This window comes from Marmota marmota, unplaced genomic scaffold, assembly GCF_001458135.2.
Source record: "Marmota marmota marmota unplaced genomic scaffold, marMar, whole genome shotgun sequence".
NCBI classification, from domain to species: domain Eukaryota; kingdom Metazoa; phylum Chordata; class Mammalia; order Rodentia; family Sciuridae; genus Marmota; species Marmota marmota.
This window is the reverse complement of record NW_025999960.1, coordinates 15,880,032-15,896,502: the sequence shown is the minus strand read 5'-3', so window position 1 is coordinate 15,896,502 and position 16,471 is coordinate 15,880,032. Positions and strand designations below refer to the sequence as shown.

Sequence of the window (16,471 nt, the reverse complement as noted above, 5' to 3'; positions counted from 1 at the left end):
AGCTGGGAGTGGGCAGAGAGTGGAAGGAGGGTGCTGGCCTCTCCTGTTCTCCCCTCTGGCCATGAGTGCTGCCTCCTATTGCAAGACAGGCATGCCCTGCCTATTATCAAAGGTCTTTTCCTAATTATCTCCTTTTTAGACAGACCACCCTGCTGGGTGTGATGACCCTTTAATTCTCTCTGATGGCCTCCAGGTCCACCTTCAGAAAGGTTTCCCTGACTCCATGAATCCCCATCCATTCCCTGGGCTCCCAAGCTTCTAATGAAGTCCATTCAGTTGGGGTGGCCATCCTTATCTTGTTAGGGACCTTTTCATCTTACAGCCCCTTCTTGTCTGAGGATGGCTGAGGTGAAACTGGAATATCTATGTTCCTGTGTTTCTGAGGTCTAATCAGACAAAGGAAGATGGAGGAGATACAAAATAACAGTAACAAATACACTGTAACACTTACTGTGTGCCAGGCACTGTGTTATTTTGCAAACAGTTTCTTTCATATAATCCTTCCAAGAGCCCTTTACCATTTCCTATTACTCTCACCCTAATTTAATAGGGAAGTGGAGGCAAAGAAGCTAAGGGAAGTTCCACATCACACAAGTAATAGTGGTGGACTGTAAACCTTGAACTAGGGCGGTGTAATTCCGGAGTCCATGGATGTATTTAACCACTAGCTTTATTGTTTCTCTTAGAGAAATAGGAAGAAAGCCTCCGGAGTCACATTAACTTATTTGACTTGGTATTAAGGTCTCTCACCTGGCCCTCTCAAAATCCCTCCCAGCATTCTCCCCCAAACTCCAAACAAGGTCCTGGTATTCCAGTCACCCTGCATTGGCTTTCCCCGTTTATCTTAACAGTTCTGCCTACTTCATTTCCCGATCGCATCCGGGTTGGGGTTCTGTCCATTCTTTAGAGCTCAGCCCAAAGGGCTCGGCTTTCAGGTACTCTCTCCCGATTCCCGGTCAGAAGTGGGCTCGCCTTCTCCCAGGCCCCAGAGCACAGCCCTCATTCCGCTCTTGGAGCTGTCGGGTGCTGGCTTCAGGCTTCCTCTTCATCCTGCCGCTGCCCAGCGGGGCAAGGTTAGCGAACCGTCGGGAAGGCAGAAGTGCTCAACATATCTTGGTTTACTGGAAAGAGCAGATAATCGTAAAATGAGACAAGGAGTGAGACCTCCAGAGACCGAGAGCAATCAAAAAGGAACTGGAAGGCAGAAACCGAACGGGGTGGGGTGGGCAGAATGAAGACAAACGCACGGCGTTGGCCACACGGACCGCAGCCAGGGACCACTTCTCCTCGCACCCCTCTAGGCCCAGAGACTGACGGCGACAGTTCCTCTATAGAGACTTCTGGGCAAGCAGCCGACTCCTGGAGGGGTGCGGGCGAGCAAGACCAAGCGCAAGCAAGGCCTCTGGCGCTCGGGAGCGCTCGGGCGGTCACCCGCATCCTCGTCATTAGCATAAATTTCTTCAGCATTCCCAGCGCGCGGCGGCTGGGCTGCGCGGGCGGGGACCGGCTGACGGTGGCGCCCCCGCCCACCCTGCAGCCTGCGGCCCGCGCCTTCCAGCAAGTAAGGGTAATAACGCGTCCTCCGACGGCGCGTTCCAGCACACAGAAGTCATTTTACAGCCATTACCTCCCTGGCACCTCGCAATCCCCCGGTGATAGCGTCTCTCCAGACACCAGAGATTAAATAACCATGGTAAAAGATCTCGCTTCTAATAAATGCCAAAGTCGGGAATCGAACCCGAGGCTTTCCGGTATCAGCTCTTTTGCTTTCCTGGTACACAATGGAGTCCCAGGATGCCTCTCTATCCAGAGAACTATAGTTTGGGAAGAAAGAGAGTTAAGAACTCCCCCCCTTTATTTGTTCTTTTTAGATAGACAAGGCAGTACAGTGTATTTTGACATATTATACATACACGGTGTGTGTGTGTGTGTGTGTGTGTGTGTGTGTGTGTGTCGCGATTTGTGTGATTTGCGAGGAGAGAAATGTAGGTGGGACAGGATCTTGAGCCCCCAACCCATCATTTGGGGCACACGGATTGGGAGATGGGTACAATACTATCACTGTCCCTTTGAACTCAACTCAGCCACAGAAAATATAGCATCAGCCTCCCGAGCATCTGGGATTACAGGCGGGCGCCACCGCGACCGGCTCAGGAACTGATTTTTTAGTGTGTGTGTGTGTGTGTCAGTGCTAAGTATTTTGCAACAACCATGTGAAAGCCAGGATCCAATGGCACAAGCCTGGCATCCCAGCAATTTGAGAGGCTGAGGCAGAAGGATTCCAAGTTCCAGATTCCAAGTTCTTAGCAACTGAGATCCTGTCTCAAATAAAAATAAAAAGAACTGAGATTGTAGCAACTCAGTGGTAGAGCGGCCTCTGGGTTCAAGTCCCACTACAAAAACAAAACAAAAACAGCCAGCACATGAAAACAAGTACAATTGATTTATGGAAGGCCATATAACAATAAATGGAAGAACCAGAAAGAAAAACAAACAAGGCAACATGGATGAAAAGGGAAGACTGGGGGCTGGGATTGTGGCTCAGCGGTGGAGAGTTCCTCTAGCATGTGTGAGGCCCTGGGGTTTAATCCTCAGCACCACTTAAAAATAAATAAACAAAAATAAAGGTATTGTGTCCATCTACTTCTAAAAAATAAAATATAAAAAAGAAAGAAAAGGGAAGACTGGAGTCAGGTATCAGAAATCCCCCTGAGGAAAGTAGTAAAAGTTTAAGCTCTCCAGAGGATGACTAGAATTTAGCCAGATAAAGAGGCGGTGGAGGTCAGGAAGAATGTTTGGGTAGTTGAAACAGCAAGGGTGAAATTCTAGAGAAATAGTAGCATGGTGCACTTGAGCACCTGTAAAAGCCAGAGGAAGTGCAGCTGAAGGGGATACCTAGGGCAGGATAGGAGAGTCTTGTTAAGGATTTTGTTTTTAATTAAGGCAGCAAGCTTAAGTCATTAGTGGTTTTAAGCAACAGAAAGGTATGATTACAATTGCATTTTTAAAAGATCATTTAAGGTGTAAAGAATGCAAGGGAGGGTGCAGGCACTGTGGCTTCTCCTGTAATCCCAGCAACTGGGGAGGCTGAGGCAGGAGGATGGCAACTTCAAGGCCAGTTTCAGCAATTTAGCAAAACCCTTAGGAATTCAGACCTTGAAATAAAAAAAAATAAAAAGGGCTGGGGATGGTTCAGTGGTAAAGCACCCCTGGGTTCAATCCCCAATACCAAGGGGTATAGGAGAATGCAATACAAGGGTTCACAGTTTCATTGGTGATTGTACTACTAAACTCTTCCAGGGTGTAACAGTAGTTAGAAGATTAAAAAGCACACATAAGAGAATCCAGGAGTGGTACTCAGTAATTGGGGTGTGAAGGAGAGAGAGGGAAAGACAAGACATTCTGTATCCTCTGCTCTTCCTCAAAACTGAGCTCCAATCATTTAATATATTAATTTCATTTAATTCAAAATTGCTTTCATGAATATTTTCCACTTGTCCCCTCCTCCTCACCACCACTGCCACTGGTCTAAATCAATATGTTTTTCTCTTCAGATATTCTCCAAGCCATCTTAGCATATATATAAACATATACTTTTTTTAATGTTTTATTTGTATTTTTTAATATTTATTTTTTAGTTATAGGTGGACACAATGTCTTTATTTTATATTTATGTGGTGCTGAGGATCGAACCCAGTGCCTCTCGGATGTTAGGCGAGCGCTCTACCACTGAGCTACAACCCCAGCCCCTAAACATATACTTTTTAATTGAATCTGGGGTCTTGTGCATGGTAGGCAAGTGCTCTACCATGGAGCCACACCCCTAGCCCTATCTTAGTGTATGTTCTGAATCAGTTAAATCAATCTGCATCTCACCTGTCATTGAACCTATTACAGGACAAAATCCAATCTCTTCCTGGTCTCCTCTCAATTTACTTTGTCAGTTTTTCCTTCCCCCTTTTGGGCCAATATTGCTCCAGAGGTATTACACCTACTGAAACCACAGAGTCACCTGAAAGTTTAAGTAAACGTTCCCTCATAGCCCTAAAACTTTGTAAACTGTGTGCTTGTGTATTTATTAAACATACACTTGCCTCATTCCTCAGAGGTCACATGATCTTTCCACTGCCAGGAATTTGCCAATCCCTTCTCTCTGGGAAATTTCTATTCGCACTTCAAGTCCCAGCTCAGATATCAGTATCTAGGCTTTTTCTAACACTCCCACTCCCTAGATAGGATTAATTGCTTCCTCATTTGTGCTTCTAAGTTACTTTACACATATCTCTGTCCTAGTAGAAGTTGGATAATTTAGGCCTTGAGTATCTAAGGAACACAGACTAATGCAATCAACAAATGCTCCTGACTCTGAAAAGTTGGGAGGATTACATGGGGCAATATATTTACAGTTGCATTTTCTTTTTCATCCCTTTCCTAATAATGCTAATAATCTGTATTACAATTTACAAAGGACAAAGTTTGATAGCATTCCATCTGGAAATAAACCTGTGAGATAGTAATGGTATTTATTATTTCTATTTTATATTTGGAGGAAGTGATATACCTAAGAGTTAAAAAAAGGCCAGGCATGGTGATGTTCAATGCCTGTAATCCTAGCCACCTGGGGGTCTGAATAAGGAGGATTGCAAATTCAAGGCCAGCCTCAGCAATTGTAGTGAGATCCCTGAATACTTAATGAAACCCTGTCTCAAAATAAAATACAGGGGCTGGGTTGTAGCTCAGTGGTACTGTGCTTGCCTAGCATGTGTGAGGCACTGGGTTCAACCCTCAGCACCACATAAAAATAAATAAATAAAATAAAGGTATTGTGTTTATCCACAATCAAAGATATTTAAAAAAATAAAAAATATATAAAAGGCTGGAGATATAGTTCAGTGGATAGAACACTCCAGAGTTCAATCCCCAGGGGCTGGGGATTTGGCTCAAGTGGTAGCGCGCTCGCCTGGCATGTGTGCGGCCCGGGTTCGATCCTCAGCACCACATACAAACAAAGATGTTGTGTCGGCCGAAAACTAAAAAATAAATATTAAAAAAAAAAAATGGACAAGTCCTTCACTGAAAAAAAAAAAAAAAAAAATCCCCAGTACTGGGGGAAAAAAGTAATAATGTGGAGGTTGGGGGTGTGTAGCTCAGTGGTAGAGCTTGTGGGAAGCCCTGAGTTTAATCCCAGCACTAAATAAATACATAAATAAATAAATAAAGCAAGCCAGCAAGCAAGCTGGTTAAGTCGCATGCCTAAATAACAGTGCTCCATTGCTATTGTCAAAAATGGAGTCAAGTTTTCTGATTTTAAAATCTGTGATGGGGATTGAACTCAGGGCACTCTAGCATTGAGCTACCTCCTCAGCACTTTTTAATTTTTATTTTGAGACAGGGATTCCCTAGGTTGTGGGGGTGGCTTCCAACTTGTGATCCTCCTGTCTCAGCTACCCCAGTAACTGGGATTATAGGCAAAGGCCATTGTGCCCAGCACTGTGATTTTTTTTTTTTTTATGAACAAATTTAAAAAATGTATATATTTGTATTGTACAACATGATGTTTTGCTAAAGTGTTTAGGATGCATGAATCAAGCTAATTAACATATACAATTACTTCACATATTTATGTTTTTTTTTCCGTGGTATGAACTTATGGTCTACTCTTTTAGCAGTTTTCAAGTATACAATTCATTGTTATTGACTATAGTCATCATGTTATAATAACCTCCTGAATTTAATTCTCTGAAATTTACATCCTTTTTTTTTTTTTTTTTGTATTGGGGATTGAACCCAGGAGTGCTTAACCACCAACTATAACTTCAGCCTCCTCCCACCGCCATTTTTTTTTGAGAGAGTCTCACTAAGTTGCTGAGGATGACTCGAACTTTCCATCCACTTGTCTCAACCTCTGGAGTGACCGGGATTATAGATATGTTGCCATCGCACCCAGCGAAATTTTATATCCTTGACTAACATCGCTCCAAATGTGATCTTTCTATTAAATCACACTGCTTCTTGTATACTCTAACCAGTATTTTTTTTTAAAGTGCAGGGAGTCACTCACTGAATAATAAATTCATGAGGTAGGGACACCAATAAGGAATGAGGGATTAAAATAAAGTTCAGATTAATTCACATATAGTAAGGATGAACAGAGTCCGCTGATTCTTCCTTGTAATGTAAAATCTATTTCTCACTGCGGATCCAGATTTTTTAAAAGTATGAAAGCCCCTGCACCAGCACAATGCCAGGTTCTAAATGACACTTAGTAAATTGAATTATAACACTTTCATTTTGTATTCATTTTTGTTTCCTTAAACTGCTCCTCCATTCGTCGCCACTGGAAAGCAGAGATCACATTATTTTTCTGATTCCTAACAGAGAGCAAGTTATGAAGTTGGAGTATTTATGTGTTTGTCAAATGTCAAATGAAAGCCTGAATGACAGTAAAGGGATAATATAGCTCAGGAAATACGGTTGAAAATGATTACTGTTTTATCTCTTTCTAGAGTTATGCATAGTCTACAGCGACACCCGAAAATGTTCAGTAAACAGTTTCCAAAAACCCGGTCTCCCTGCCAGGGGGAGACGACAAGAAAAAGGGGAAGCAAACATAAATATGCACTCAAGGAACACCGCTTGCCCTTAGTCAACATGGCCTCTCGATGGTTTCAGAAAAGGCCTCCGGGCGGAGGGGCTGGGGGTGGGGACGGGGATTGTTTACCTTAGTCAAAATGGCCACCTTGATTTCGTTCTATCAGAATGCGCATGCGTAGTCCCGGTCCCGCCCTTCACCCGCCTTAATCTTTACGCGTGCGTCCTAGCGCAGAGGGACGGCGTGGGAGGAATAAATTTCTCTGTGATTGGTTGGTTCAGGATTTCAAACCCGAACTGGCGGCGCGGTGTCCCTTCGCCGTTGGGTGAGGCGCAGAGGGAAGTGGAAGGCCGCCCAGGTGGGGCCGGGCGGACCTAGAGGGGTGCGTTTTGGGGACTGAAACTAGGTGCGTCTGGCTTTGGATTGTTGTAGGAAGGAGAGCGTCCGACCCGGTAAGCCTTGGTAAACTGAGGGGCCCGGGGGGAAGGTTGGCATCTGTAATCCTTCCACTGGCGCTTCCCTGTGGTGGGGGCTGGCAGGGTAGTGGGCTTTCTTGGCGCCGGGTTATGTGGGAAATCGGGGACTTCTTTTTGAGGTGTGGCTTGAACAGGTCAGGGTTGACCCTAAAAAAGTGGCTCCGGAGTAACGGTGTGGGAGTGGGTGGAGGTATACCCTATTCTTTACGAAGGAATAGGGTATTTCTAAGGGAAAAGTCTTGATACCTTGAAGCCTGAGCTGGAGTCTGAAGTTGAGCCCCGCTCCCTTGTGGGTCGCATCTTTCTAGGTAGGCTGGCCGAGGCTGTGACATCTTGACCTTCCTGTACTAATTCTTAGCTTCGCTAACAGCGAGGCCTTATTTTAACACTTAGACGTACTTTTTTTTTTTTTTTTAACAGTATCTCATTCGTAGTTGGAGAGTGTGGGTAGAAAAGTGGGGTGAGTGGAAAGATAAGCCTTGAAAAATGTCATTATCTTTCTCTTTCATAAGTCGGGTAAATAAGCCTTTTGAGTTATTGAAGGTGTTTAGAGAAGGCCCCTTTTCTGTAGCTTAATCGTTCAACAGGTGTTTAAGCGCAAGGTGTAGCTAGAAGACAATCCTGTTTGGGTTTAAAGCAGTGTGCAGTTTATTTGAGGCGATAGAACTTAAAAAGAAAACTGGTGAATCTGGAAGGGTTAGATGCTATTTGGGAGTATAGCCCATTAGTACAGCCCATTTAGAAAATATTTTGGCAGTATTTATCAAGAGCTATAAAAGGTTTTTACACTCAAATATAGTAATTGGAAATCACCTAACGAACAGTCACCTAAAGAAAAATACCATCCATAGGGATGTTCAATTAATTCATTCAACAAATATTTATTAATAATTTGCCAAGTGTTGGATACTGTTCTAGGCACCAGTGGCTCAGCAATGGACAAAACAGACAAAAATCTTTGCCTTTTTGAAGTTTTAACTATTGGGGAGACCACAGACAATAAAATAAGTAGATAAGTATATTAGATGGAGATAAGTGCCTTGGAGCAAAATAAAGCAAGAAAATGTTGGGGGGAAGTCTGAAATTTTAAATAGGGTGGTTAAGAAAGACTTCATTGGGGAAAAAGAGAGAGAGGGGGAGGTAGGTGAGTAAAGACTTAATGGAGGTGAGAGTGTGACCAAAAGAGTTTCCAGGCAGAGAGGTAACTGAAAATCTGGAAATTGTTTCAATATCTAAAGAAGTGAATGGTTAAATAGTTGTTCATCAACTCTTTTGAACTTAATGGAAACATTATAGTAAAAAGGAAAGTGTAAAATTATATGTAATCTGTGATTGCAATTCTTTGACATGTGAGTGTATAATGAGTAAAGGATACATATGGATGTACATATAGTGTTTAGGATGATGAGTTTTTTTATTATTTTAAAAATAATATTTTCAGACATAGAACAGTTATACCATTAGGCAGTGTTTTGTTTTTCATGGTGCTGGGGGTTGAATCCAGGGCCTTGTACATGGTAGGCAAACACTCTATCTCTGAGCTATAACTTCAGGCAGTATTTTTATATATGCCAAATGAGTTTATAAATAATAAAGGAAATAATTTTGTCATTTTGGGCTGAAATAGTTAGGGAAAGCTTCAGTGAATTTGTGAGACTTAAGTCTAAACCTTGAAGAATGGAAGGAGAAGGAAAAGAAGAAAGTAGTCTAAACTGTGGTATGTTGAACTGGTAATTTTACGAAAAATCATAATTCAGTTCTACCCTTTCCTTATTTTAGTCTTCATTCATTGAAGTTGGTTGAGGACATTCTGTTTACTCTTTCTGCAGTCGATTTGTTCATAAGAACATTTGGTCTCAAGATAATATTCCTTCTGCCTGCCAGTTGGATTGAAGCTTTTGATATAGTGAAGCAGAAGCTGGACATTTGGGGGAAAATAATTATCCTGAAATGCTTTTGTATGAAAAAAATCTTAGTATTGAGATTCTTTGGGAATGGTTTTCCTTGGCAGCCCCAAATCTATGTTGTTGATTTCTTAGGAATTTTCCAGATCAGCAATGTTTGTGATGTTTTTCATTGAAACATTTTGATGGAAAACTCAAGTGATTTTTCCATTGGTTTGTCTTAAAATATCTAACACCCTTGTTGGAGCTAAAAAACCTGATATAGGTCTTTTACTAATGTTTGTAACAGAAGGAAGACAATTATAGAGACTTTTCCCAGGATACCCTGCAGTAAGATCTGTGATAGTCTGTTATTCTGAAGGACTGTCTGTCTCTTGCCTGGGTGATTGAAATTAAATTGGGGTCTCAGAGCAATCATGGCAAGCTGAGACTCTTTCATAGTGTTGCCAAATTGCTCCCTTAGGGATGCTCACAGATTGGGAATCTGTAACATAGTGACTTCTCCACCTCTGGGGATTGCTATCAATAACAGCTGAGATTCTCCAGCACCTTTTTGTTTAAAGTGCTCCACAAACTGATTTCCTTGCTACACGCAGGGATCATTTGAGCTTTGCGAAAAGGCAGCAGTCTCTGTTGTGGAAAGTGACAGCTGTTTTACAGCTTCAAAGCAATGCAACTAGATATGACTTTGTTTTTGTTTCCTTTCACATTAGTGTATCTCCTAGCTATGGAATTAAATAATAAAGGGGGAGGAAATAAACAAAAGGATGAAAATGTGACCCAGCAGGAAAATTAAGACCATTCTCATTTGACATTGGATAGTTTGAGTAAATTTTAGCTTTTTGCGTTACAATTTGGCTGAGATATCAAGAGTTAGTGGTGATGCAGAAAGATATTTTTGTCACCTATAAATAATTCCTGAGAGTCACTTCTGTAGAACAGTAATAAAAATATATGGTCCCCAGCATATAAAGAGAAGAGGATTGTGTTTGCTAGTAATCCATATTTGGATTACCTTAAGTAAACCTATCTTAGAGGAAGAATTAACTCTTCAGTAGCAACAAGCCTCACTAGAACAGCTTGTTTAGAAGCCTTGGCCTAGTCAGATTTTGCTATCTCCTTGATTCTTTTTGGTCTGGGTTCTAGTTATGATCTGTGTTTTTATATGTGTCATTCTTTGTCTGACATATTATACTTTGGAGGAGGCATCTGGCAAAGTCTGCAACATATATAGTGTGATATTTTTGTAACATCTCTTTGATGTGTTGGGGTAGAAAACATTTTTTTAAATTTATTTTGTTTTTTTTTTAGATAAAAATAACAGTAGACTATATTTTGGCATAGTATACATACATGTAGTATAACTTATTCTAAAATTAGGATCCTATTCTTGTGGTTGTACATGATGTGGAGTAACCCGGGTCCTGTATTCAAATACAAGGCTAGAAAAGTTAAGTCTAATTAATTCTACTGTTCTTCGTATTCCCCTGCCAGAACATAGATTTTGGACTTAGACTGGGGTTTCATTGTGAGCTCATCATTTATTAGTGATTTAAGGTCTCTAAGCCTAAGTTGTGTTTGTAAATGGAAGTTAATTAATCAGATTACTTAAAATATATACATGAAATATCAGTTTTAGTGCCCAAATCACTTCAAATGTACCTTGTACATTTTATAAATACTGATTTTCTTTCTAACTATATAACACTATTTTAAAAAAGTGTAAAATTCTGGCTTTTTGTGGTATCCTTATGTGGAGATTGCCTAGAAAAAATTAGTAGACTTGGGAATCACTGTTCTAGGATATAATTAATATCCATCAGACTCAAAAAAACCTACTTCATACTTTCATATAAATATATATTTTATATTTTGATAATATATACATTATAATATTTTTATCTACATCAATTTATAATTTTCTGAGAGATAAATAGGACAAATACTGTTGTTTTCACTTTAGATAAGTCTCAGAATTTAAGTAATTTACCAAAGTTTATGCTTTTGGTAGATTGAGGAGCTAAAGCTTTATTCCAAGAATTCTACCCCCACCTCTCACCAACTATTCTTTTTGTTTTAACCTGTGTTATACAATAATGTTGAAGTAGAATGGGAATTCTTTGACAGAGGTATCATAGGTGTGTGTGTGTGTATATTCTCTGACTTCCATTTATCCATTATTTATGTCTTTGTAAGCATCATATTAAATACTGGATGTGTGTAATACAGTAATGTCAAATATAAGGTTTCATCCTCAAATTTAGAATCTACCTGGAATACAAGACAGAAACAAATGGTAAAATTAAATTGAAGTGCAAGGTATGTGTATCTGAGTGGCAATTGACCAAAGCAGTAGAGGAAAGACTGGTGGCACGGATGTCATTTGAGGCAGTCAGATCAATTGAAGTGAATGATTAAAACTTCCAAGTGGTGATGGGGTGGGTCCAATATATAAATAAGGGAAGAGACTACAGGGGTTGGTTATGTGCTTATAGGAAAGGGAGGAACCAAAGGTGTTTCTGAAGTTTGGAAGCAAGTGACTGGGAGACTAATAAAAATGGGGAGGTTAAGCTTGGAAATCTATAGGATAGGACAGCAGTGTAATGGTTAAGGTGGAATATTTGATAAGTTCTTTGAGCATTTGGAGGATTGAACTTTATGGGTATTGAGGGAAGAACAAAAATTGATAATCAACTATTTGTAAAACTCTAAATATGGAGACCATGAAGATCTGACAGTTAAGGATTGCCTCTTTGTTGTTTATAATACAGCATTACAAATTTAGTTAAATAACCACCTCCTAAGTACTGTTCCTAGGCATCATTTAGTAAAATAGTGTAGATTGCCCTTGTTGTATGTATACCAGTTACGGTGGTGAGATTTTTCCCCATCTAGATTTTCTATATGTCTTTAGTTTTTTTCAGGATCAGGTTTGTATTTCTTTCCTTCCTTCCTGAATTGAACCCAGTGGTGCTGTACCACTAAGCTACCCCCAGACACCCACTTTTTTCTTTTTTCTTTTTTTTTTTTTTTTTTTTTNNTTTTTTTTTTTTTTTTTTTTTTTTTTTTTTTTTTTCAGTTTGAGACAATGTCTTGCTAAATTCTTGAGGCTGGACTCCAACTTGCAGCTCTCCTGCCTTGGCCTCTGAAGTCATTGGGATTGCAGGTATGCACCACTATGCCCAACCAGACTTGTTTTTTCAAGAGACTACCTCCCTCCAGGAAATATGCATGAGGAATATAGAGAATAATGGACTAAAGGAACTTGAGAAAATGGAGGCTTTTTTTTTTTTTTTTTAAAGGGGGCTTGCCTCAGTCTGTTCCTACTGCTATAACAAAAGATCTTAGAGTGGATAATATATAAATAATAGAAATTTATTTCTCACAGTCTGGCAAGTCCAAAAGCAAGGCACTAGTATGTTCTTTTTCTGATAAAGATTTGCTTTCTGCTTCCAAGATGGTGCCTTCTTGCTGTGTCCTCACGTAGTGGAAGGGCAAACCCGGCCAAACTAGTTCCTTTAAACTTTTTTATAAGGGCACTAATCCCATTCACATCCTAATCACCTCTTAATATTATCACATGAATTTTGGGGGGACACAAACATTCAAATCATAGAGAGGACAAAAGGTCAGGTATTATTATCATTTAAAACATTAAAAACTCAATTTTTAAGCCAGTTTTTAATATCTTAGTTGGCCATGGAAATTTCCTTTTCTGTGTTCTTAGAAAGAAGTTTACTGTTTTAAAGTTTTAGGATATATGAACAAGTGTTGAAATGAAAGGAATTAATACCCTATATTAAAATTATTGATTAGTGTCTTCCGTTTTTACTGGGAGCCAAAGGAAATCATAATTTGAATTGACTATTGAATGCCTTTACCTGCTTTTGTCCTATAGTACTTGATCTTATTTGTTTATTTTTGTTCAATCTATGGGCATCTTCATGACTTTCCAGATGTCTTTCTGAGAGCTTTAATGCTATTTTTTTAGTTTTATTCTTAGTTTAGAGAAAGATCTATGTAAAAATGTAATAAATTTGTTGGTCTGGTTGATTAGCAACTTGCTGTGATTATGTTGTTTAGAAAGATAACATTGCCATTTGAAGATCTTGGTTTCCAGCCCTGATTCAGGTATATATTGCATCCAAGTTTGGAATTCAAAGGTGTTTTTTTTTTTTTTTTTTTTTTTTTGCTATTACAGCAATTGTCACATGAGTATGAATATTTTGTAATGTTTAATAGAAAATAGCTTTGTATTTCTATATTCCTTTGTGGCTTGTTTTTTCTTTTTTTTCCCCCTCTTTCTTGCCCTCATAATCTTATAAAAATTACAAAATCTCTAAAGATTCATAAAAAAATTTTAAAAAATTTTATTTAGATACATGAAATAACAACCTGAACTAGAATGTTAAATGATGGTTAGAGCAACATAAGAAGAGTCTTTTAGTAGTATTTTTGAGGATATTAGATTTTCAAATAAAATTTGACATTTTATTTCTTGATAATTTTCATAATATCCAGTAAATGTCTTTCTTTCTTGACTGCTAAATGGAGATCTTATTTCCTCAAAATGTTCCCAGTTGAAGTTTATTTGGAACAGAACTGCCTTCAAGGACTATGTTTTTAATGTAATATCAGCAGGTCTTTGGGGGGGAAGTAAGAAGCTGAAATTCACTATATAGAATACAGAAACAAATGATTTTTCCTTTGCCCTTCTGTGAAGGTGGTGTATTGTCTCTCTGATGCCAGAATGTGGTACAACATAATCCTTTGCCTATACTTAGTATAAATTTATTAGACGTAGTCCCTGCACACAGTCCAGCAGAGAATCCTGCATTACAGAAATAATTCTTGTGCTGCTGAGCTGGCAATTTCCCCACTTAATCAAACGTCATTTATGCCATTGGTAGGAAATGTGCTGACCATGTCCTGCATTTTGAAAGGCAGTTGCAATAGGAAATTAGCTAAAAATGTAATAAAAAAATAAACCTTTAAAGTTACATTCTGGGACTTCAAAGTTCAGAAGAAAAAGTGGTAAAAATGTTTTATTAATAAATAGGTTTGACTAAAAAACTTCATTTTGTAGTTGGTCATCTTGTAATCAACTTACCTAATTGTTCCTAATTTCCTCCTCAGCACCAGAATGATTTCAGCGTTAGGGGGTTAAGGCATGAGAGGGAGTGTTATCTTTAGAGGTCTGAAAAGATTTTCTAGTTTTCAAATAATCTTTAACATTTCAACTTTGTTTTTATAATAAGGATCACACAAAACATCAGTTGTTGGTTTGAGGTTCTTATAATTAGCTGCAAATGTAAGAGTCCAGATGTTGGTTACTGATAGCTATACTGGATTGCTATTGAATCTTTTGTCAAGGTGGGAAGGCAGGACCCCTAATGTATATTTGATTTCTTGGCAGAAAGATGGATACCACAATGCTGAATTTGCGGAATCTGTTTGAGCAGCTTGTGCGCCGGGTGGAGATTCTCAGTGAAGGAAATGAACTCCGTAAGTCATTCTGAGCTGATCTGTGCAAAAATGGGAAAAAACCCCACACACTTGAAATTTGTGTTTTCTACAAAGTTGAAGTATTTTCCAGTCTTTTTTTCCCCCCCTTAGGTGTAGTTGGACACAATATCTTTATTTTATTTATTTTTATGTGGTACTGAGGATCAAACCCAGTGCCTTGGATGGGCTAGGTGAGCACTCTACCATTGAGCCACAACCCCAGCCCCTATCTTCCACTCTTAAAGTTGCTTTTTTTTTGGATTATCTGAAAAGAAAGTGATAGTCACTTATCCATGGTCAAAGCTTTAAAGTGCACTCACATTCCAAATGGGCACTAAAATTTTTTCTGTAGTTTTTCTTTTTTTGGGGGGAGGGTACTTGGGACTGAACCCAAAGGTGCTTTACTATTGAGCTACATCCTCAGCCCTTTTAAAATTTATTTTGAGACAGGTCTCATTAAGTTACTGAGGCTGGCCTTGAACGTGTGATCCTCTTGTTGTAGCTACCCTAGATGCTGTAATTACAGGAGTGCATTACCAAACGTTGTTCTATATATGGATTTTATCCAGACTTTTTTCATTATCAAGGTTCTGTTTCCACTGAATAGTTGACATTAGTTGCCAATTTCATTTTTGTATGAACTGAGAAAAATTTAGATTTTCAAGGATGTTGGTTTTTCCTTTAGAGTAGTTATATTTTTTTATTCTGGCTTTTCTCTGTTCCATGAAACATTTTCAGTTGAGGAAAAAAGTCATAATTTCTTTTTGAAGGAGAAACTAGGCACCCACTTTTATGTACTTCGTATGTTTAAGGTGTAATAAAGGATTGAGATAGGGTGGACAGCTGGAAAGAAAAAGGAGATGTTAGCCAGGTATGAGGTACACATCTATAATCCTAGTGATCTGGGAGGCAGGAGGATAACAAGTTCAAGAACAGCCTCATCAACTTAGTGAGATCTTTCTCAAAATAAAAAGGGCTGGGGATACAGCTCAATGGTAGAGTGCCACTAGGGTTCAATCCCCAGTATTGCTAAAAAGAAAAAGGGGGTGTTGATAGAGGTATTTGAATAGTCTGGGAAGTTAATTAGCATGAAAGGAAAATGGAGCTAATAGCACTGATATATGTGACATAAGGAAATTCTCTGCCAGCTTTTCATTGTATTTCCATCCTGTCCTCTTTCAGATTTTCAGTAATTGCCAATTTAGTAAGTATTGCTCTCAAGTCAGCCTTACTAGTATGAAAGTAATGCAAGAACTATGTCTTGAACTTTCCTTTATCTCCATAGTTTTCTTAGTATGGCATCTTGCTTATTCCATGTGATCTATTTTTTTTTAATTGATTGATGCTTTTAATAGCTCTTTTCCACTTACAGGCCTCTCAGAACAATATTCTATTTTCTCTCTCTAATAGCTGCTGCATGACCCTGTCATCTGGTATCAGCTCAGTAACCACAATGGCATATTAATCAGTCTTCTCTTTGAGGTCACATCATTTCAGAAGATGGATTACTTTGAAGTCTAGTGGGGCAGATATGAAATAAGGGATCTTAAAACCCAAGTTCATTCAGCAATATTTCATTAGAACCTATCACATCTTCTAGTGTATGTTGAGTTGAGGGAAAAGGACAATTAAATGGCTTCATGGAGGAAAGTAGGGTTTGGGTTGAACCTTAGATATATGGTAGGATCCCAAAAGACAGAAATGAATGAGGACATTTCAGGTCTGAGTGGTGACAAGAGGGTTTGAGGAGAATCAGAGTAAAGAGTTGTAACATAATCAGAATTGTGCTTCAGTAAGATTTACCCTGTCATAGCTATAGACTGCATCAGAGGTGGAGGCTGGGAGACTGATTAGAAAGGAGGCAGTTGCCATAGCTCAGGAAAGAAGCAATAAGAGGAATTCCATTCCTTACTGGAGTGGTGCTTTGAAGATGGAAACAAGGGGAAATGTGTAGAAGAGATCGTTATGATAAGACTTGTAGGAAGACATAGCTG

General features: G+C 39.2%; 2 protein-coding genes and 1 long non-coding RNA gene across 6 annotated transcripts in view; 1 reads left to right on the top strand and 2 right to left on the bottom strand.

Annotated features, from left to right (window-relative positions):
* Positions 1 to 652: 652 nt before the first annotated feature.
* LOC125616665 lies at positions 653 to 1,618 on the bottom strand. Its single transcript, XR_007347399.1, has 2 exons — positions 1,248 to 1,618; positions 653 to 1,121 (listed from the first exon to the last, which is right to left on the bottom strand). It is a non-coding gene; the product is annotated as an uncharacterized LOC125616665 (long non-coding RNA).
* A 5,253-nt stretch (positions 1,619 to 6,871) lies between these two features.
* The window catches only part of Racgap1 (Rac GTPase activating protein 1), a 30,784-nt gene continuing 21,184 nt past the window's right edge, over positions 6,872 to 16,471 (top strand). Inside the window, exons 1-3 of one of the 4 annotated variants that reach the window (XM_048802692.1) lie at positions 6,872 to 7,044; positions 12,052 to 12,138; positions 14,393 to 14,477. In XM_048802692.1, coding sequence (XP_048658649.1) covers positions 14,393 to 14,477 — 85 coding nt within the window. In that variant the 5' untranslated portion in view covers positions 6,872 to 7,044; positions 12,052 to 12,138. Of the gene's footprint in view, positions 7,045 to 12,051; positions 12,139 to 14,388; positions 14,478 to 16,471 lie in introns of all 4 variants that reach the window. The other 3 variants (XM_015493334.2, XM_048802694.1, XM_048802693.1) reach the window with 3 other exon arrangements.
* The window catches only part of Aqp6 (aquaporin 6), a 37,569-nt gene continuing 35,349 nt past the window's right edge, over positions 14,252 to 16,471 (bottom strand). The window contains exon 5 of the mRNA XM_048802696.1: positions 14,252 to 14,497. Coding sequence (XP_048658653.1) covers positions 14,483 to 14,497 — 15 coding nt within the window. The 3' untranslated portion in view covers positions 14,252 to 14,482. The remainder of the gene's footprint in view (positions 14,498 to 16,471) is intronic.